This window comes from Capricornis sumatraensis, chromosome 9 (genome assembly GCF_032405125.1).
Source record: "Capricornis sumatraensis isolate serow.1 chromosome 9, serow.2, whole genome shotgun sequence".
Classification (NCBI taxonomy): Eukaryota; Metazoa; Chordata; class Mammalia; order Artiodactyla; family Bovidae; genus Capricornis; species Capricornis sumatraensis.
The window spans coordinates 69841507-69863978 of record NC_091077.1 but is presented as its reverse complement, the minus strand read 5'-3'; the positions used below and the strand labels follow the sequence as shown (position 1 = coordinate 69863978).

The window sequence follows — 22472 nt, the reverse complement described above, 5'->3', positions numbered from 1 at the left end:
GGTGGCTGGTTTATTTAATTGACAGTTGCAATCAACAGGACACCAATTGTTCAAACCCACGTTCCTCCCCCCATAGCTCTGGGGGCGATGTGTAGACAGAGAATACGGGGAACAGAGACAGGGACAGTGTCAGGCTTGTGGGTTCTTCTCAACACATCAGTTTCTTTCATCCACTTTGGGGCAGAGCAATATACAGATGTCAAAAGGCCTAGAAATAGCAGTAGACTCTGGCTGTTACTGAGAAGTATGATTAAAATTAATGTGGTTAGTACAAATCGAGAACTTTTTTTCATTCTTCATGATTCTTAGGCCACTTCTGTTTTGCGCACAGTGGGGAGGGCAGCAGGTACTGAGCACCTACTGGGCTGGAGGCAGATGCTTTAGGCTATGTTGTGTGTGGGGCTGTGGATGAGGGAATGTGCCCCAGCATTTCTTTTGTCATTTCTTAGTAGAGCGGGAAAGCAGAGTTTGGGTTATTCTTTGTTAAAATCTCCTGGCTGAATCACCAAACCAGCTGTGTTCTTCCAGTAACAATTTTGTGCAACAAATCTATAAAGTCAAACCTCAGATTCCTCTACAAACCTCAGATTCCTCTACCTTTCAACTCTGGCAAGATCCTAGAAACTCTCCTTGGTTTAGTTAGCTAATGCCTGTGGAATCCAGTCTGTGTTGCTCAAAAAAAAAGTTGGAGAATCTAACGGTAATAGGTTACCGTTTTAGGGTAACCTATTTAATCTGTAAACTTTTATCATTGTGTATGCAAAATCCTATAATGAACACCGTTGAAATGGATAATGTCCAGGTTGAAAATGAAAGTTAAGGAAAACTGTGCTATACTTTAAAAATATAAGCTCTTGTGGTACTATCACTTACATGCGATGTTTGGACTCTGTGTGTTTAGCAGCCCAACTTACAACAATAGAAAATCTTCGCAGCCTCGAAGTCTGGCAGTATTTCCAGTGTTCCTATATTTAAGTTGGCACCTGTGGTATTATATTAGGATGCCATTTTTTGAACTTGGAAACAGAAGAAGGTAAAGAGAAATTTTACTATAATTCATATGTGGAGCTGAGTCTTAAGGGAAAAATAACTTTACTTGGAAATAGAGTAGTAATATTCTGTAAAGTTAATAAATACCCACCCTCTGTCTTGGGAATAAGGAATTTCACAACTAAGATTTTATGGGACTTAGGCTATGTTTACATGATTGAAGTGAGTATTTTAGCCAAACTGAGCAGAAATTTCAAATATACCCAAAATTGAAGGGTAGTTTGAGTGTTTTAAATATGTCTTTATTGACCAATGTGGATTCTCAAAGTCTCAAGTTCAAATGAGTTCCCAAGAGTCAGTTACCTCATTTGTAAACTGGAATTTAGAATAACATCTCCTTGCCCACCACTTGCTATTAAGAATAATTGAGATAATATATGGGCTACCCCTTGAAAATATAACACTACTAGTTAATTGTCAAGTATTGGTTAAGTACAGAGTACTGACCCATCCAGTTTATGAATGAATGAAGTCCCTGCCTTCAATGGATGTGTTGATAGTTGGGTTGATTTGCATACATATACACATGACAAGCTGTAGACATACCTCCGTATGTGTATAAAGGTAGAAGTTCAAGAAAAATATGCAATAAGTGACAAATGAATGGGAAAGACATGAAGGAGTTCACTGAAGGGGTAGTGTTTGTAGAGTGGGATAGAAACAACTTCCCACAAAAGACCAGTCTTTTGGCAAAATACTGTTTGGGTGGAAGTGAATGGTATAACCTCCTAGTGAAGAAAGGAGGTTTCCTAGTGGAAGGAGCTTGGAGACAGTGGATTTGGAGAGCCAGCCATCATCATCTCTGTTTTCTTCCTGTCTTCCTCTTCCCTTCATTCTGTCTCACTGTGCTGAGCTCTGTACACTTTAACTCGTTTAAACCTCACAAGGTGAATGCTCCTGGATTATCCGCAATTAAAGTGGTAGGTTTAAGAAAAGTAAGTTGCCCAGGCTGGTACGTGAAGAAGCTGGCATGTGAGCTGAGGCATCCTGAATTCCAGAGGCAGTGATCCACATGCTGCTGAGCACTCCCTCCAGTTTGGGAGAAGTGCGGGATGAGGTTGGGAGGGGAGAATCAGCTAGGCTTCTAAGGGTGGACTTGATCTGTAGGGATCCCCAGTCACTAAGGGGAAACCACAGAAAGGTTCTGCGTAGGGCAGTATCATTTTGAAAGTGGATGTCAGAGGAAGGTTAATTTGGGATTTGGTATGTAGACAGGACTTAGCACCTAATTAATAATATGATAGTAGAAATGAATCACAAGCAAGCAAGAGTGAGTATTTGCTCTTTGCAGCCCAGAGAGAAGAACCCAGACCCCAAAGAGTAATTTTTGAGGAAGCTGGGTCAGTCCAACGTGGAGTTCAAATGGAAGTGGAGTTCCCACTCTCCTTTGCTCCTCTGTCTGGATCAGTTTGATGATACACATCCCAGTGCTTGTGATGTCATGGATCATCACCACGGAAACATCTGTGTTATAACAGACACTGGAGTGCAGCATCACTGAATGTGTCAGGGAGGAGAGGAAACTGGCTCAAAATGATAAGGTTCCCAAAAGTTCACTGAAATATGTTAGCAGTAGTAGCCTTGGTCATGGAGAGAAAAGTAAGCAGTACTCCTCTGAAAAGCACAAAGCAAGAGTTGTGCAGTGCTAAAGGTTGGACAAGGTTGATTTTGAGATGCTGCTTACATTCAAAACATGGTTTCCTTAAAAAGTCACTATCTATGCTGTCTTGCGTGATGACGGTAGAAATCCTTCAGGAACACAGAGCTTGTCTCCCAAACTGCTTATAGAAAATCTTTTGCACAGCAGAGCGGCGATGGTTGGGGACTTCTGTGTTGTTCTGGGAGAGAGCTTGAACAAACAGAGACAGAACTGACAGTGGTTGTGGCTGGTGTTTATTGTTTGATGAGTCGGTGGCAGTGTTAGACATGCAGTTTCAGAGATTAATGACTAAAAGATGATTGGCCCTCCAAGGATTCATAGATATTGCATACTGACAGATCAGATCATGGTTGAATCCAGCTTGAAGTCATATTTAGATCTGGTTTGCATGGTGCTTTAAGAAACTATGTATATGTTGCTTTACCATTAAAAATGGAGATGTTTTACATGAAAATCTGGATGTGCCCATTCTCTTAATATTCAGAAGGGGTGGTCGTGCAGGTAGTATTGCCACATTCTCAGATGGCGATGATTAAGTTAAACTGAGAAGCTGTGTCCCTTTTGGGTAAGGGGGAGATACGCTATAGTTTCCCACACTCCCCACCTCTCCCATTGTGTTGCCCCTAGCCCATTTTATTTATCTCCTTTCCTGCCTGGCCCTGTGAACATTTGCTTTTGTGATCACTGTTGGAAGGATTAGAGATTAATTGTTCCTAGCACAATTTGTGGCATATGGAGGACACCCCATAAATGATTATCTCTGATTATTCCCTGTCAATGACTGGCTCATTATTTATACTTGAACTATACATTAGCACAGTCCCATAGAACTTCCTGTGATGGTGGTTCTATTTCTGTACTGTCCTCTGTGATAATCACTAGTCACATGGAGCTGTTGGCCAATGTGGCTGGTATGACAGAGAAAATAATTTTTATTTAATTTTCGTTAATTAAAAATTAAATTTCAGTAGCCGCTATGACCAGTGGCTACCATACGGGGCAAAACAGATTTAAATAACAGAATCGAACATCTGGTGCAGTGTCCTTGTTTAGGATAAAATATAGAGAATAAACAGTGGGACTGTATGTGTGTGTGCGTGCGTGTGTGTGTGTTTATTTTGTAAGAGATTACTTATAGTGGATTTCATCAGTTAGGATCACCTATTGGGATCACCCCTTATCACCTGACTAGAATTCTTGTCAGTTTAAGGAACCCCACACATACGTTCTACAAGATGTTTTGTCAATAAGTGTAAGTCTACTTAAGCTTGAATGGGAAGTTTTGCTGCTCTCTGCTCCCTGACTGTTCAGTTAAGGGTACTGTGTAAATGTAATAACTAGACGTATGTGTGGAAAAGCCTAAATTTTTGATGAGCTGCTTGCTGCTGCCATTTGTGATGGCACAGAGCCAGAAACTAGGATTACCAAGGGGACTGTGGGCAACCCCTGGAGCCCCACTAGACTGCTAGAGGGATCCTCTCTTCTCAGGCCTGGGGTTCCACAGGCTGCTGGCTCTTGTGTTCCATCACAGGTGTAAACCCAACACATCCAATGACCATGTGGCCATAAACCAGACCCAAAGTAGAAGTCCAGAAGATCCTCCTTTCATGCCACTTATTTATTCGTTTGTATCTTGGTTTGCTTCACTGAGCCCAGCAGTCATAGGCCTCCCCTGTCCTTTGTTACAGGGTTGGAAACCCCCAAACCATCCACCAGGCTCTGGCCCTTTGGCAGCTCACTGGTCTCTGTCTTGCAACTTGCCCAGAACCAACTTTTCCAGCTGAGAAATGAGTTTAACTTCACTGCTTTAACTGCTCCTAGGGATAGAGGCACAGGAGGGCAAGACAAACATCAACCTGTTTCACTGAAGATGAAGCTGAGTTATAACCTCCACCCCGAGAAAGCCTCCATAAAAACCTAGAAAACCTAATGAACACGATAGAGACAGCTGTTGCAGATAATTTCATCGAACACCAACTAATACTTGAAAGGGAGAAAAAAAACAAAATATACACGAATATAGTCTCCTTGGATCATTCATCCCGTTGGAATTATATGTCATCTCTTCTTATAGTCAGATCTAGAGAGAGGACACAGGTCTTCCTTTTCTGTCTTTATGTGCAAACGTCAGTGTAAACCCCTATTAGAACAGTGAATGGAGTGAGTCCTAGAGTTCAATGGGAGGAGAAAAGCCTTCTAACAAAGAACGTGGATTCTCCATACTTTTAAATTCCTTCTTAGAAAAATTCTTTACAAAAATGTTTGCTAGAAAAAGACCAAGCTGATATCAACTGAGATTAACTAGTGAAATGTTAAATTATCTGCACACATCTCTGCTTTGAATGCTGAATTTAGTCTGACTCCCAGACACAAGGAGGCTAAAAATTCATATTCAGATAAGGAAAGGCAAACCTTGGAGAACAGATGGAGCAGAGTTCAGTATAAAGGTTTAATCCTATCAGGCTGATTCCTGTATGACCATCTGGGTAATCCGGCACACACATTCAAGGCCTGTTAAAAATACGGCTCTAGCCAAGATTAGCGTCACAGATTTTCCACTAGACTTGCTCATATTTGACTTTATGATTTTCCAGACCCAGAGAGATTGCTTGCAAATAAAGACTTGAGGATTCCATGAAGAAGCAGCGACACTTTTTTTTTATCCTGAAAATTGTTTCCTCTTTTCACAATATTGGGTGTCCATTTTTGGAAAGTTATTTTCATTTTCCTTTCTTCCATGACTTTCACATCTAGAACTTCGTATAGTAGGATAATAAGGAGAATTGGGCTAAAAATAATTTTGTGCTTGAAAGTTCTCCTTGTCAGGAAGAAAAGAGTTATTTACTTACTGTATAATCAGAGGCAAGTGAATTTACTATTGTTGCAACAAATATCACAATTGGATCCATGAATTATTTATTTTGAGGGTTCTCTCACCCTCCATGATTATTTTTGTCTGTTGCAAAGGGGTTGCTGACAATCATCGAACAACAACAACAAAAAAGAAAAACTGATGTCATTATTTACTATGAGCTCCTCTAGGATTAATATTTTGTCCATTTTAATTTTGGATTTGGCAGATCAAACTTGAGGTGGGAAGCAGTATATTCTTACCTCTTTGAGTTATGAAATTCTGAGCTTCCGAAGTGTTTTTAACAAACAATTTTTGCATATTATGAAACAATGCTGTGTTGTGTGTCATTAAATCAAAAAGCCTTCAGTAAATCTTTCAAGTGCAATTTAGAAGTTACAGGTACATCAAAATGTCAAGATTTTTCACTGCTCAGTTGTTAAATAACCCTGTGTAGTGAACTTGCACAGAGTTCTGGATCACAAATAGACAAACTCAGAAATCCAAACATGCTTGTCTTAGAATGTTCGGACTACAATTGTTCCACCAGGATTTCTGTCCTTCCCTTGTTCAGATCTGTGCCCACTGATTTTTGAGCAATTTTTAAAAGTCAGAATAGAAAAAGAAATCTGCAAAACAAACAGGAAGTGGATATAATTTGGGCTTGCTTTGTAGTCAGCATATGGCATAGTTTGGAACTTAGTTCTTCCACTAAGTTTAAATACCCCTAGATGACCCCTCTAGGTTAACTGTGCATTGATACAGATAGGTACCGGATCTACGTTTCCATCTAGTGACTATGAATCTTTACTTGTTTTCTGGGAGAGCCATTAATGTTGTCAAAGCAAAGGGCTTTCTTGCTGAAAGAAGTCACTTTGGAAAAAAGAATGAAAAACACTTGAAGTACTTGATCTCCTCATTTAATATTTAATAGATTTAATTGCATCTGGTGTTGAGAAATATCTATACCATAGGTTACATTTCTCTTCAAAATGACAGTCATACACAAGTACATACGGTGGAGGGTGGGGGACACAGAAGGAGGGAGGCTTTTTTGTATATATGGTATATGATTCTTTGCCAAGAAATATCTAGATATGCTAGTGGATGGGGCAGTAAATGCAGACCAATAACAAAACAAAACCAAATAAAAACCCTAATAATAATATACTTAAGTGCATAAAGCAATTGCTAAAGAAAATAAAAGGCAGAAATAAATTTGGTTACTCAAGTTAATAAGTGTTACAAAGAATGGTCCGTCTTGAGTGAGAGAACGTCAAATGTGTATATCTGTTTATTAACTAGGAGTCTGTGGTGAGGTTATGAAAGTGAAGTTTGTACCCGCTGGTGCCAGGGTTCAGGTCAGGCATTATAACTGCTACTGGTGTCTAAGGCTTCCACTTGGAGAGGGGGTGAACTTAGAATAGATTCGCTTCCTGTACATGATGAAAATTCACAGGGCCAGGCTTCCCATTTGGGTCAAACCTCCATTTGCCTTCCTCCCTGGCTAGCAGCTACCGGTTGTCCAGATCAAAGAATGCAGGTGCTGCTGCTGCTGAGCTGTGAGCCGTCAGGAAAGTCATCATTTCACTTAAAAGGAAAACCCAGCAAAACAATAGTCCAATTAAACAGGAAGAGCAGATAATCTGTTCACTGAGTCCAAGTGGGAGTACCTTGTGTCCCCATCTCTGGAACCGTCTTATGCCCAAGCATAACCTCACCAAAATCAAGTAGGTACAAGGGAGAAAAAGGCTTGAGATTTTATGAGGTCACAAGTGTCCTGCAGAAAGGAGCTGAGCTCATGGGTTTCGCAACATTTTCTGCCAAGTCTCAAGAATTTGGGATAATAACATTAAAGTTAATTCCTCATTTCTGAAAAGATTGCCATTAATCTTCATTCCAGGCAAATGAGAACCTTAGGAATAAACATTCTAGTTTGTAAGTACTGATGCCAAATCCACCTCCTCAGTAAACTTAGCTATGTTAGCAAGTCACTGGGTTGAAAGTTCCTAGGAAAGTTTTATATTACATTATATGATCTGTGATGGTGAGACTATGATGTATTCTAGAAAATAAACTGGTTAGTGGGGAACTGATGATGACAGTAACTAATATATTAGCAACTAGAATCCTATGTGCCTGGAACGTAGTAAAACAGCAAAACCCAAGCAGGCACTTGCTGCATTTTCCCAGGAGTCTGTGAGGTGGTACCACTGCTGCTTAGAATGGATGAGAATAGACAGGGTAAGTGACTGCTTCAAGGTCACACTTAGTGGTAAATGTGGAATTTGAACAGCTGGAGCTCTGGCCCATTTTCAGATGCTATAATACCCTGAATGTTAAAATCAACTTAACATAATTGCATCTTTCTATCTTTACTCAGAGGCCATTAAGGGTTGATGCCAGCATCTTCACCTGCATTATAAGCATCGGTATCTGCTCTGTAGAAATGTTCATCAGTAGTAGAGAGTTCTAGATAACAGAACAGGATGCTGGAAAAAGAGGGCTTCCATTTTTGAATATACCATACACAAAAGAAATGGAAAATAACCTTCAATGGAATTTTATTTTGAGATTTAAATGAGTTTAGAACTTTTCTGGATTTGTACTTTTTACCAACTAAGTGTTGTTTGCCAGTGGTATTTAAATACAGGGATGGAGAAAAGAACCAAACAACACATCTCTAATGAGACTTCATTATAATGAGACATCAACTGTTGCAAACGCCTCATTTTAGGGAGAAGCGATGGTAAATGCTGCGCCCAGGTCATCTGTTCGGCTACCCCAAACAAGAGAGGTATTGATCACGGTACAAAGAGATTTCAGAGGCAAAAATAAGAGCAGCCCCAGGCCCCTGTTGATAGCTGCACACACCACTAATTCACCTCAATGGGCAGGCACCTCTGAGCTCAATTAACCCTTATTCCCAAGGCCACCCATAAACCCTGAGGTAAACATGGTTTTCCTGGCCCTGACTTTTTATCAGTGAAATAGATCATTTCTATTGGAGGCTGAGGGGCGATCCAGCTTATAAATTTACCTGCTAATAAAGAGCCTGATACTTCTAGTGTGGGTGAGCAGGCATTAGAATCTTATAATACTGATTCTGTAAGTCAGAAAATTTGAAACTGCTGAGGCCATCCATGATTTCTTCTGCCTTCTGTGGCTATTGAAAGGAAATATAAATACTCTGCAAGTAGAGCAGGTGAGCACAAATGTCCCCTGGTGCAATTGTCTGCACACAGAACATTAGTTGTTAAATATGTACTGGAGCCTAAATGATTTCTTTTTTTCATTTTTTTTTTTTTCCTTCTCATTCTTCCCTCTCTTTTCCTTCTCACCACAACCATTGTTCAGAAACAAATTGGAAATCTGGTAATTAGGCCCTGACTCACGGTGTAGTATTAGAGTCCTGAGCCAAAGTTCAACACCCTGAAATGAAATTTAAACCAATTAATCTGTTAGATTTTTATCGCTTGTCCGTGTTTTCTCAGCAATTCCCCCAGCACGTGGCCTTTGATCAACTCTCATACAAACGCTAAAATGTGTGCCTGCTGCTAGTAAGATGGGAATGACATTAACATGGTACTCATAAAACAATCAGAGCAGAGAAGCCCTCAAACAGGCAGGGCATAGTAATATTTAATAAAAGCACACACATAATCTTCAGAATTAGCATTTTGTGCCTTGCAGTACCTTTGGGAGAAGAGCTTTTATTTGTGGAGTGATCATTATTATAACAAAGAAGAGCTACCTAATAATTTCCACTTTAACTCTGCAATGTGCCACGAGCATTTCAGAGCCATTATGCTAAACTGTGGTAGTGTAATCATGTTATTGTCATAGTTTGAAGGAAGGAAAATCTCCTTTACTTGGGTGGCTGTTGGGGGTGGGAGGAGAGGTTTGGGGGGGAAAAAAAAAAAACACCAACCCAGACTTATATTTTTAATGAGATTTAGAAGCAGGAATTGGCTTAGTGTCCTTGTGGATACCCAGAGTGTGCAAAATTTATTGGTGAGGAAGGAAGAGTCTTTTATTAATTAAGTCAAGATTTGGTCAGTAAAAGTGGTTTTGTATTCAAATCCACCCCTCTGCTCCATTCCAGAATATTTCCTTCGAGATAGAATTGTGTTGATTCTTGTACTCCTGGATCGAGCTGAACTCTTTCATGAGGCTTTTCACCTTCAGATCTCTCTGAATGCATCCTCTGTGCTTATTATGAACTGTCGTTCTTCTGGATCTCTCTGGATATCCTGAGTGAAGGGAAAACAGGTCCATGGCTGCTGCAGATGTCCTCTGAGCTTTCTCAAAGAGAAGAAGGGGCGGGCGAAGGCGCAGGGTCTGTTAGTCAGTACATCTGGGCTTTAAAAAATTAGTATCAGTTTATTCTGAAGCCTACAGCTTTTATCTTTCACAGAATTAAATGCTCTGCTGTTACTTTTTTTTTTCTTTTTTTTTAAATTAAATTTTCTTTTTTATTATTTATTTATTATTACTTTTTACTTTATTTTACTTTACAATACTGTATTGGTTTTGCCACACATCAGCATGAATCTGCCACGGGTGTACATGTGTTCCCGATTCTGAACCCCCTTCCCACCTCCCTCCCCATACCATCTCTCTGGGTCATCCCAGTGCACCAGCCCCCAAGCATCCTGTATCCTGTATCAAACCTACACTGGCGATTCATTTCTTATATGATATTATATATGTTTCAATGCCATTCTCCCAAATTATCCCACCCTCTCCCTCTCCCACAGAGTCCAAAAGACTGTTCTATACATCTGTGTCTTTTTTGCTGTCTTGCATACAGGGTTATCATTACCATCTTTCTAAATTCCATATATATGTGTTAGTATACTGTATTGGTGTTTTTCTTTCTGGCTTACTTCACTCTGTATAATCGGCTCCAGTTTCATCCACCTCATTAGAACTGATTCAAATGTATTCTTTTTAATGGCTGAGTAATACTCCATTGTGTATATGTACCACAGCTTTCTTATCCATTCATCTGCTGATGGACATCTAGGTTGCTTCCATGTCCTGGCTATTATAAACAGTGCTGTGATGAACATTGGGGTCCACGTGTCTCTTTCAATTCTGGTTTCCTCGGTGCGTATGCCCAGCAGTGGGATTGCTGGGTCGTATGGCAGTTCTATTTCCAGTTTTTTAAGGAATCTCCACACTGTTCTCCATAGTGGCTGTACTAGTTTGCATTCCCACCAACAGTGTAAGAGGGTTCCGTTTTCTCCACACCCTCTCCAGCATTTATTGCCTGTAGACTTTTAGATCACAGCCATTCTATTACATTTTTAAAAATTAAAACATACTGCCTTAGAAGCTGCTCATTGAAAAATTCAAACCATACAGCTATCTATAGAGTAAAATTTAATAGAGTCTCTCTTCTCTAGTCACCTTCATTTTTCATATAGACCCACTGGGGATAGTTAGACATCCTTCCAGACTTTTGTCTATCACACCTGTTCACACATAACTACACACGCTCATGCCTATAAGCATATATATATCATTTTATGATTAATAGAATCACACTATTCATTAAGCTACAAATTGTTTTTTGTGTTTTTTTTATGTACATATTTTGATATCTTTCCATGTCAGTTTATAGAAATTTTTTCATCTGTTGTAATGACCCTTGACATATCCTATATATGGATATATCATGATTTATTTAATCACTCCCTTATTCAGGGGACACTTAGACTTAAGCTTTTCACAATTAATACTGCAGTGAACATTTGGGTACCTGTAGTTTTAGGCACAATTGAAAGTATTTCTTGGGCTGCTTTTAGTCCGGCAAGTTTGTGACTAGGGTAAAAATGTAAGATGGCAACCTATGAGTTAAATTTAAATCCATAAACATTTTGTTTGGCCTACACATTTAAAAAATGAATCAGTTGCCAGCATTTGAAGACTGGGAAATTTCACATAAAAATCTGGGCTCCTGGTTCCTTTTGAAAAATCAGAAGACCAGCTCACCCAGGGACTGCATCTGTGTGGGGATACCAATGGCTGGAGCCTCCCCAATTTGGTGTCAGCAGCCAGCCACGTCATGCTTGCTCTGAGACCCTGGGCTGCTGTGTTCACTCATGTTTCTTGCCTTGGCTGGTGTGTATCTGTGAGTTCTTAACAGCTGCTCTTGAGCCTGATCCATTTAGCTAGTCACAGTGTCTTCTACCTTGCTTTGTTGACATTTTTAGGGTTTTTTGTTTGGGGAACTGTCTTATGTCTTACTGAATACTTAGCATTCTTGACTTCAGGTTACTAAATGCCAGTAACATCTCTTCCTTAGCCCTCTCTCTCAGTGGGTCAGCCCAGGATTCCTTTTACAGATTTTCCAATCTTCCCAGTAGGGCAGTAGGGAAGCTTCCCAAACAACTCCCCTTAAGACAGCTATGACATAGGTGTACAGGAGACATATATACCTGGAAAACTTTGAGGTCTCAGCTTATAAAGAGATGCCTGACTGACTTGTTCTGAGATTAGCACCTAGTCCCTCAACAGGGATAGTGGATTGTATTGAACACAAGGGTAGGATGGACCCAGGGATGCCTCTTTTTTCCTTTAGTACTTCCTCCAAGCCTTTTTTTTCCCTCCCCAAAAACTAAAAAGATGGTATCGTATATTGTTTCTTCACCAGTTTTTCTCTACTAACTTGATGCTCATTTAGCTCCAATTAGTTGGCCTATAACTTTGTTTCTGAATGGTTGAAAACATTGTTAGAGTCCTTAGGAAATGTTGGAATGTATATGAACACCATCTATGCATATATGTACTTACATCATATAGATATATACGTATATGTACTTATATCTATACATAAATATATACATATGTGTAATTACATGCCTTCTTTATCCTACAATAGCAAATGGAAAAAAGAAAGCTGGTGCAAGTCTAAAATCTGCAGTTCTTGGCCATATGCTATTATAACTTCTTTGCCTGTAAGAGAGACTCTCAAAGATACACTAACATGCCCAGATACCACCTTTTGTGCAATGATGAGAAAGCCTGGAGGCTCCCATACTTAACTAAAAGAACATGCTTATGTGAATCAAATAAAATAAAATGTTAAAACTCAGAAGAAGTCCTTAAACTAATACAGGTAATAAGCACCAAGATTATTTTTTGGTTAATGAGGGCAATCACAGAGTCAGCATTTAATGATACCATTGGATTCCACACTTTGCCATCAGAGAGACTCTTTCAGGACCAGTTTAGTAAAACCAATGTTCTATTCTTCTCAGAAGTATCTAAGTATATAGTAATACCTTTTCTATTCCACTCTAGCAACTAAATACTGAGTTAGGAGTTAAGAATTAAGATTTTGAGACATTGACTAGAATGTGTCCAAACTGTTTATATTTTAAGAATTTTATATAGTTGCTAAATGTAGTTTATTTCTCTTATAAATTTCTTGGGATCATGCATCATGTTCTACCATTGGTTTGGGAGTACTCAATCATGCATTTGAACATGGTTACTTTTAAGGGAAAATTTTATGAAAAAGTCCTATGTCTGTGGAACATTGATCCACAACCTTTATGAGTGTTAAAAATTGAACAAGAATTTTCAAGCCATGAATCATTTACATTTCCTTGATTAATTATTTTGTTTTTGGGAGAAAGTGGAGGAGAGAAAAGGCATCTGGACTGCCCAGTGTTAGTTGTAAATGCACTGCTATGAGTTCAGCCAACATGAAATGTTTAGTTTGGATATTTCCAAATTTCTCTGTGCAATTTTTATAAGATTAATTTGACTCAAAATCAAACCCATTCTACTTGTTTGTATGGTGGCACGTGAGCCATGGTCCCTTAGGGCTGGGCTTCATATTTTCTTTTCTTCTTGCAAAAGTTGAAGCATGACATTTTGCCAAGTTTGACAAAGTCCAGAAATTTTTTGCCAGTTTTTTTTCCTGTTAAAATTAACTGGTGCTCTCATTGGTTTCAATACTTGGAAAGTCAGTCTAAAGTACTTAATACACTTTTTATTAAAGAAGAGGGTCTCATTTTCTCTCCTGACACAGTATCTCCTTTGCTTTAGAATTTTGCTTGGTTCTTGCTCATAAAAGTGATCATGAAATAGCAGCATGGCATTGTGGAGCTAACAATTCTCAGTGGCACGAAAGTACTCCCTGAGAGATTTCTTTTATGCCCAGTAATTCTGTTGAAAGCATGCCATGCTCATCGGGCAAACCACGTCCAGTCTGGAATCACAGTATTTGCAAATTATTTCCCATCTCCAAGGACCATTTATAATGGAAAGAAAGGATATAGGAAGTTTTGAAAAAGCCAGTTCTTGGGTTTTATGCCTGGGAATGACAACCAAGCAAAGGTCATGGGACTTTCTGTGGTTCAGCCCTGACTCAGCCATTTGGTTACATAATTCACCCTGAATGACCTGCATACTTTGCGTCTATAAAATGGGATCCATGACATTTATTGCAAAAGATGTAATGGTTTTTATTCCGGAATATTGCTCCACTAGTGGTACAGACAGAAGGCATGGAACAAGAATGGTGTTCTGTTCCAGTCTCCTCTCTTTCTTCCCTTCCCATTGGACATGAATGTTTATCTAAAAATCTATGAGTTTTCTGTTTAGGAGATATATTTAATTATTAAGCAATTCTATAAGGTTTCTAGTATATTCCAAAATGTCACCCATGAAAAAAAATCTTAAGCATTTCATAAAAAAATTTTACTTCTATGTTTTATTTCATAAGATTTCAGGTTTGAAAAAGATTTTGGTAAAAATATCTGTATCTTAATAGAAACAAAGAAAATAAATGCTTTTAAAAACTGAAATTGCACCATGAAGTTTCAGGTCCTAACATGACTAGGAAATGGCTGAGATCTTGAGGGACTTTCTGTTCGTGAAAAGATAAAAGATTTTTTTTTTTCTTTTTCTCAAGTCTCCCATCATTAAAGTTTGGTTCTAACAGCAGACTCCTTCTCTTTTTCATGTGTGTTGAAAAGCAGCTACTCCCTGTATCAAAGCCATCAGCCCGAGTGAAGGATGGACGACAGGAGGTGCGACTGTGATCATCATAGGGGACAATTTCTTTGATGGGTTACAGGTCATATTCGGTACCATGCTGGTCTGGAGTGAGGTAGGTGTTGTCTGAGCATTAATATCTAATAGCTTGGTCTAGTTGAAGATACTGTCTACACTTGAATTTCTAATAGAGTGTGTAGAATTTTGTGGTGTCAGTCTGGGTGGGCCAGCTCTAGTCTGCAGAACTCTGGAAACTAGGAAAGATGGGTTGGGTTTACCAGGAGACATCACTTTCTGCTGGAATGCCTTCCACCCACTGGTCCAACAGCCCCAGGAGAGTTTCGTCATTGTCCTCATGGGCAGGCCATGGTGTAGAGGTCCTATTGTGTATTGGGAATTGGAAAGGAGGCACACATTCACAAATATATATATAGGCAAAGCCCTGTAACAAGGTAGTGATTTGTGAACACTTGCAGATGGAGTCTACAAATACACATCCGTCTTTAACAATCACCATTCATGGGACAGTAGTAATCTAGGTATAGGTGGTTCTTGACTTACTCAATGACTCTTCATCAAAGAGTGAGTGGTTTCCCAGGAGAACCTAGACTAACTCAGGCCTCTTTCCTGCCCTAGGAATTTATAACATCCCAAGCATCTCAATATGGATCTTCAATCATATGAAAATGACTATGCTCTGATTTTGCAGTACTTTCCAAGCATTGTGATCATTATTTTAATTTGCCAGTTGACTTGCCTGGCAGTAATCAATGTTATCTCAAATTACAAAACATGAGTATCACCATTCTGTAGAAGGCATGGCAAACTTGCCTTTGCTTTCTAGATACTGAAACTTGATTTCTTAGCCAGCATGCCCAGAGCCTGTTTTCTTTTATCTCTCCAAAGTTTAGAATAAAAATAGTGTGAGGGCTGCAAGAGACCATTGAGTTCACTTATATCTTACACACTTTACAAGTGGTCAAAGGATGACGAAACTTTGTTGAGACTTACTATACACTAGGCACTGTGCTGAGCCCTTGACACAGATCATCTTAATCTTCCCTTTACACCACAAAGTAAATACTGTTAGTATGTATCTTTTCTTGATAAGGATACTGAGGCTTAGACTATATATATAGTGAGAGAAAGAGTCTAAGCATATATATATATATATATGCTTCCCTGGTGGCTCAATGGTAAAGAATCTGCCTACCAATGGAGAAAATTTGCAAGAGATGTGAGTTTGATCCCTGAGTTGGTCAGGAAGATCCTTTGGAGGAGGAAATGGCAACACATTCCAGTATATTCTTGCCTGGGAAATCCCATGGACAGAGGAGCCTGGCAAGTTACAGTCCATGGGGTCGTAAAAGAGTTGGACTCAACTTAGTGACTAAACGGCAACATATATGTATATATATACACACATACATACATATATATTATACATATATAATATATATTATACATATATGTATAATATATATTATACATATATAATATGTAAAAATATAATTATATTTTATATAATATGATAATTATATATATTTAACTATATAACCCAAAAGCAGCCATCCAGAGCCCTGGGAGTGTTAGTGATAGGTATGTAGCCATACAGAGGACTCAGTAGCAGTACTGGAGCTGTAACTCAGGTTTTCTGTCTCCATTCCTGGTTGTTTTCCCATGACACCATTGTTTAGCTCATCCAGATATTTGTATTGTGTTTTTTCTTAAGAGGGGCCCCAGAGATGAGCAGAAAGTTAAGACTGTGCTGACTGAGCACGTTTATCTTTCCAAAGCCGAGCCTGCCCTTCTTTAAAGCCTTCTGTGTGCATATCTCACTGCCAAGAACCCACTCTGGCAAGCCCCTTGCCAGGCCTTGCTGCCACTGCATTTGTATTTCCCACATGGGTGACAAGCAGCAAACACTTGCTCAGAGGATCAAGGCTCCCATTGAGTTGAATCAGGGATGAACTTCCCTGTCCACCAAACTGATTGTTGTCCAAGTTGGAACATGTCGCACATGAGGTGAACTGCACTCCCCTGGCTGCTGCACCCCTTCTTTGTTGGAAGCATTGGGTTGTAAAATTAGAAGCTCCATGTACTTGGTGTATGTTGCTTGCAAGTTGGTGTCTTCATTGCTGCTGGAGGCAGGGGTGCTCACAAAGACAAACTTTCCCGGGGCCCGTAGGCTGTGTCTTCATCCCTTCCTATCTCTCATTCTGTTGCTTGTCCTGGACCTTGTGAGAAGGGAAGAGTAAATACAACATGAACTTTTTTATCCAGATCATAGTAGCCACAGTGAAGCTTGAGAGGTGGCGGGCTCAAATCAGTAGTATATTTGACCCTGAGAGTAAGTGAGGTTAGCGTGAGATGCTTCCTTTATAAGCTTGTGCCTGTCTGAAGCCAGGTATACCATGTTGGATGTGGTGCACATCAGGAAATTATTCATTTGTTCCTCCACCTTGTCCAGGTGCCCCAGTTTCCTCTTGGTTCCCCTACTTTCTTGTCCTCTTTTGGGAACAGAAAAGGGAGGTTAAATTCTAACTTCAGTTCAGTTCAGGTGCTCAGTCGTGTCCAGCTCTTTGCAACCCCATGAATCGCAGCACGCCAGGCCTCCCTGTCCATCACCAACTCCCAGGATTCACTCAAACTCACATCGAGTCGGTGATGCCATCCAGCCATCTCATCTTCTGTCATCCCCTTCTCCTCCTGCCCCTAATCCCTGCCAGCATCAGAGTCTTTTTCCAATGAGTCAACTCTTCACATGAGGTGACCAAAGTACTGGAGTTTCAGCCTTAGCATCATTCCCTCCAAAGAAATCCCAGGGTTGATCTCCTTCAGAATGGACTGGTTGGATCTCCTTGCAGTCCAAGGGACTCTCAAGTCTTCTCCAACACCACTGTTCAAAAGCATCAATTCTTTGGTGCTCAGCTTTCTTCACAGTCCAACTCTCACATCCATACATGACTAGTGGAAAAACCATAGCCTTGAGTAGATGGACCTTTGTTGGCAAAGTAATGTCTCTGCTTTTCAATATGCTATCTAGGTTGGTCATAACTTTCCTTCCAAGGAGTAAGTGTCTTTAAATTTCATGGCTGCAGTCACCATCTGCAGTCATTTTTGGAGCCCCCCAAATAAAGTCAGCCACTGTTCCCACTCTTTCCCCATATATTTCCTGTGAAGTGATGGGACCAGATGCTATGATCTTCATTTTTTGAATATTGAGCTTTAAGCCAACTTTTTCACTCTCCACTTTCACTTTCATCAAGAAGCTTTTTAGTTCTTCTTCACTTTCTGCCATAAGGGTGGTGTCATCTGCATATCTGAGGTGATTGATATTTCTCCCGGCAATCTTGATTCCAGCTTGTGCTTCTTCCAGCCCAGCGTTTCTCATGAAGTATTCTGCATAGAAGTTAAATAAGCGGGGTGACAATATACAGCCTTGATGTACTCCTTTTCCTATGTGGAACCAGTCTGTTTTTCCATGTCCAGTTCTAATTGTTGCTTCCTGACCTGCATACAGATTTCTCAAGAGGCAGGTCAGGTGGTCTGGTGTTCCCATCTCTTTCAGAATTTTCCACAGTTTACTGTGATCTATGCAGTCAAAGGCTTTGGCATAGTCAATAAAGTAGAAATAGATGTTTTTCTGGAACTGTTTTGCTTTTCTGATGATCCAGCGGATGTTGACAATTTGATCTCTAGTTCCTCTGCCTTTTCTAAAACCAGCTTGAACATGTGGAAGTTCACGGTTCATGTATTGCTGAAGCCTGGCTTGGAGAATTTTAAGCATTACTTTACTAGCGTGTGAGATGAGTGCAATTGTGTGGTAGTTTGAGCATTCTTTGGCATTGCCTTTCTTTGGGATTGGAATGAAAACTGACCTTTTCCAGTCCTGTGGCCGGTGCTGAATTTTCCAAATTTGCTGGCATATTGAGTGTGGCACTTTCACAGCATCATCTTTCAGGATTTGAAATAGCTCCACTGGAATTCCATCACCTCCACTAGCTTTGTTCATAGTGATGCTTTCTAAGGCCCACTTGACTTCACATTCCAGGATGTCTGGCTCTAGGTGAGTGACTTAGGTTTATCTAAATTGCTTTAAAAGAAAGGAAGTGAAAGATGCTCAGTTGTGTCCGACTCTTTGCGATCCCATGGACTTCATTCCATTGAAGTCTCTAGGCCAGAATACTGGAGTCGGTAGCCTTTCCTTTCTCCAGGGGATCTTCCCAACCCAAGGATCAAACCCAGGTCTCCTGCATTGCGGGTGGATTCTTTTTCAGCTGAGCCACAAGGGAAGCCCAGAATTGCTTTAAAGAATCTGTTTGCACGTCATGAAAAGGAACATCCATTGAGGCAATACCTTTGTCCTCCTCCTCCTCCCTCCTCCATCCCTGCCTTGCTTATACCAGAAGCCCCTTGAAATGGATCTGGGGGGTCCAGTTGGGAGGTGAGGGTGGGGGGTACATTCACTTTCTTTGCCCACCTCCTTCTCCCAAGCTGCTCTTATTTGTGGCTCTATCATAAATCAGCTGTGACCCTTTCCTGGTGAAAGCCCACACTATGTAGTATCCTGAAACCTTTTAGCAGATGTGCTGTCCTCAGTCATGTCCAACTCTTCGCATCACCAGGCTTCTCTGTCCATGGAATTCTCCAGACAAGAATTCTGGAGTGGATTGCCATTTCCTTCTCCAGGGGATCTTCCCAACTCAGGGATCAAACCTGCATTTCTTGTACCTCCTGGATTGCAGGTGGATTCTTTACCACTGTGCCACCTGGGAAGCCAGGTTTTAGCAGATAAATCCCCTGAAGCATGAACAGTTGAGCGTCTGGATGGAGGACTTTAATTTGGGCTGTTATCATCATGATGGTCCTGACATTTAGAAAAATGAGTCTTGGAGAGGTGAACTTTTTATAAATGTGCTAAACTATTTACAAATGTAGATTTTCATACAGGCTATTTGACAGATATAATGCTCTCCCTATTTTAGTGCAGGGAGAGAATCTGGTACTCTTCCAAGTCCCCCAGTCTACCGTATACTGATGAGAAATTGCGAAATGGCTCACATGTACTGAGGGCTTTCATGTATAAGCACTTCATGAATATTATCTTATTCAATCCTTTTTTCCCTGCTGGCTCAGACGGTAAAGCGTCTGTCTACAATGCAGTACACCTGGGTTTGATCCCTGGGTTGGGAAGATCCCCTGGAGAAGGAAATGGCAATCCACTCCAGGACTATTGCCTGCACAATCCCATGGATAGAGGAGCCTGGTAGGCTACAGTCCACGGGGTCGCAAAGAGTCAGACACGACTGAGCAACTTCACTTTATAGCCTTATGTTAGATACATATAAGTAAACTGAGTGTCACAGAGGTTCAGAAACTTACCCACCATCACACAGACAGACAGTGCTAGAGATGGGATTTGAACCACAATGAATGTTTCTACGAAGGAAATACAAGCCCAAGTTAATGAGAGAGCACGTGGGTGGAATTTTGAGAGCAAAGGACAGAAAGAAGAGAAAAAAGACATGCACAGTAATCCAAGTGGTACAGAAGTAGGAGTAGTAACAGCAGCAGTAGTAGTAACCGAGGCTCTTTTTTGATCAGTATTAAAGTATGTGCCTTAGGGACAAAAAGCTGCGGGCCATGTCTCCAGGCTTCCGCTGAGTAGAATCAAAGCTTGATAACTGAATATTAAGAGAAGATATCTATGAAAGTAGAGTAGGACTAGTATTAGCTAATGTTCATTGAGCACTTGGTTCCTGCCGGGTACTATGCTAAGTGTTTGCTAAGGCTCTTTGTGAACATGGTGCCAGCTCACGTGTACAGCATGTTCTCATTTTACTGATGGGGAAATTGAACTTGGGGAAGTTAAATAAGCTGTCCAATTATCAAGTGCCGGAGATGGGATGTGAATGCATACAGTCCAACTCCTGAGCTCACTTTAACTGTCCACGGTTTGTTCAGTCGCTAAGTTGTGTCCAACTGTTTGCGACCGCATGAACTACAGCACACCAGGCTTCCTTGTCCTTGACTATATCCCAGAGTTTGCTCAGACTCTGTCCATTGAGTCAGTGTCCATTGAGTCAGTGATGTCATTCAACCATCTCATCCTCTGTTGTCTCCTTCTCTTGCCCTCAATTTTCCCAGAATCAGGATCTTTTCCAGTGAGTTGGTTCTTCACATCAAGTTGCCAAAGTATAGGAGCTTTAGCATCAGTCCTTCCAATGAATATTCAGGGTTGATTTCCTTTAGAATTGACTGATATGATCTCCTTGATATCCAAGGGACTGTCAAGAGTCTTCTCTAGCACCACAGTTCAAAAGCATCAATTCTTTAAGGATACCCAGCCTTCTTTATGGTCCAACTCTCTTGATTTAGCTTATGCCAAAATGTTTACCCTAGGGTTTTTTTTTTTTTTTTTTTTAACCATATCAGACCAGAGTGGACTTGCCATTGATGCCTTATACTGGACAGTATCTTAACAGTCACTATCACCTCCCAGGGTAAGCTAGACTTGTCATGTAGAGGATCAGAAGTAGAACAGTCCTTTCGTTTTCTAGTTGTATAAATTTGTGAGTGGAGCCATTGACACATAGGAAGAGTTTAGCTTTAGAAGAGTATGTGCTTTGTGTTAGAGGCAGAAAACAGCCTCTTATTCCATATAAGTGACTAAGTTACTTATATATTTAAGACAATTAACCTGTCTGGGCCTCTTCTCTAGGACCCCGATCTATCCAAAGTCGTCATCCCTGGCCACGTTGTCTTTTGAGATTATGCCACCTCTGAAATCTAGTACTTTTAACTTTAAGTAGACTTTTCTCTCTCCTCCATTTCCTCACTCTGTAGCCAAAGCACTCAGGAAGCAGGCTGGTGGGCCAGGACAAGGAGATAACATTTTAGATTAGCAGCTGATGCTATAATGTGGAGACTATTTTTAGCTAAAGAATTTTAAAAAGAGCCAGAGAAAATAGGGCTGGCTTAATTTACCCTCATCTGTGCCCATTCCCTACCAGCCCAATCTTTTGCAAATGAGTAGCTCAGTTTAGCTCACTGATTGCCCCCTGAGGGTTGGAAGAAAAAAAGGTGGCAGCCTCCTGCTCCTAACTCAGGGCTGCCTTCTGCGAACTCCCAAGTTTGGGGTGAACGACACGGTGTTCTTGAGAATGTGGACTGCCATCTTTGTTACTCTTCCTTATTGCTTCTGGCCCTTTCTCTTCTCTCTCTTTTTACAAAGCAAATTATTTTACTGATACTTTGGTACTCCTTAACATGTTTTACCCCAGAAGACTTAAAAAAAAAATCTTTGTAGTATTTTACATATAAAACCAGAAAAACCAACAGGGTTGATATGTGCTAAAATGGATTCAGTTTTTTCTTAAATAGAGATGTATTTTGTTTTGCTTTTCTATCACCCTGTGATTAGGAGGAGGGAGGGGCTCCTGCTACTGGTTTGCAGAGCTAATTGTTCAATTTTTAATATCTTTCTAACTTCTAAACAACAAGTACTGGTTGGCTTGCCTCCTTATATCTAACACTGGAGTAGGTACTGTGGATGATTAATGTTAGGCTTTGTGGGACCTGGTATTTTATTTAGAAAGACAGCTTGCTCTCATGTAGCAACTTAGAGAGTTCCAAGTTTATGCAATGCAGAGTTAAATTTGTGCTTTAAAATTCTAGCAAAGGTTCTAGAAGGCAGAGAGAATAGTGTAGTTAGAAGTAGACTACTTCAATAACCAATCAGGTTTCTAGTCTGTCCAGGTGGTCTCTGTGGTGGACTCTGAGGCTCTCAGGGTCCTTTTAGTCATTGACAAACCTGAGAGAATTCATACAGCTTAAGGTAGTTATTTGGTGTTCAGTCGCAAAGTTGTGTCCAACTCTTTGTGACCCCATGGA

General features: G+C 40.3%; 1 protein-coding gene across 13 annotated transcripts in view; it reads left to right on the top strand.

The window, feature by feature from the left end:
* EBF1 (EBF transcription factor 1) overlaps positions 1 to 22472 on the top strand; it is a 404609-nt gene that overhangs the window by 283423 nt on the left and 98714 nt on the right. For 9 of the 13 annotated variants that reach the window (XM_068979369.1, XM_068979375.1, XM_068979371.1 and 6 more), the window contains one exon: positions 14561 to 14691. In XM_068979369.1, the coding sequence (XP_068835470.1) occupies positions 14561 to 14691 (131 nt within the window). Of the gene's footprint in view, positions 1 to 14557; positions 14692 to 22472 lie in introns of all 13 variants that reach the window. The other 4 variants (XM_068979367.1, XM_068979364.1, XM_068979373.1 and 1 more) reach the window with 1 other exon arrangement.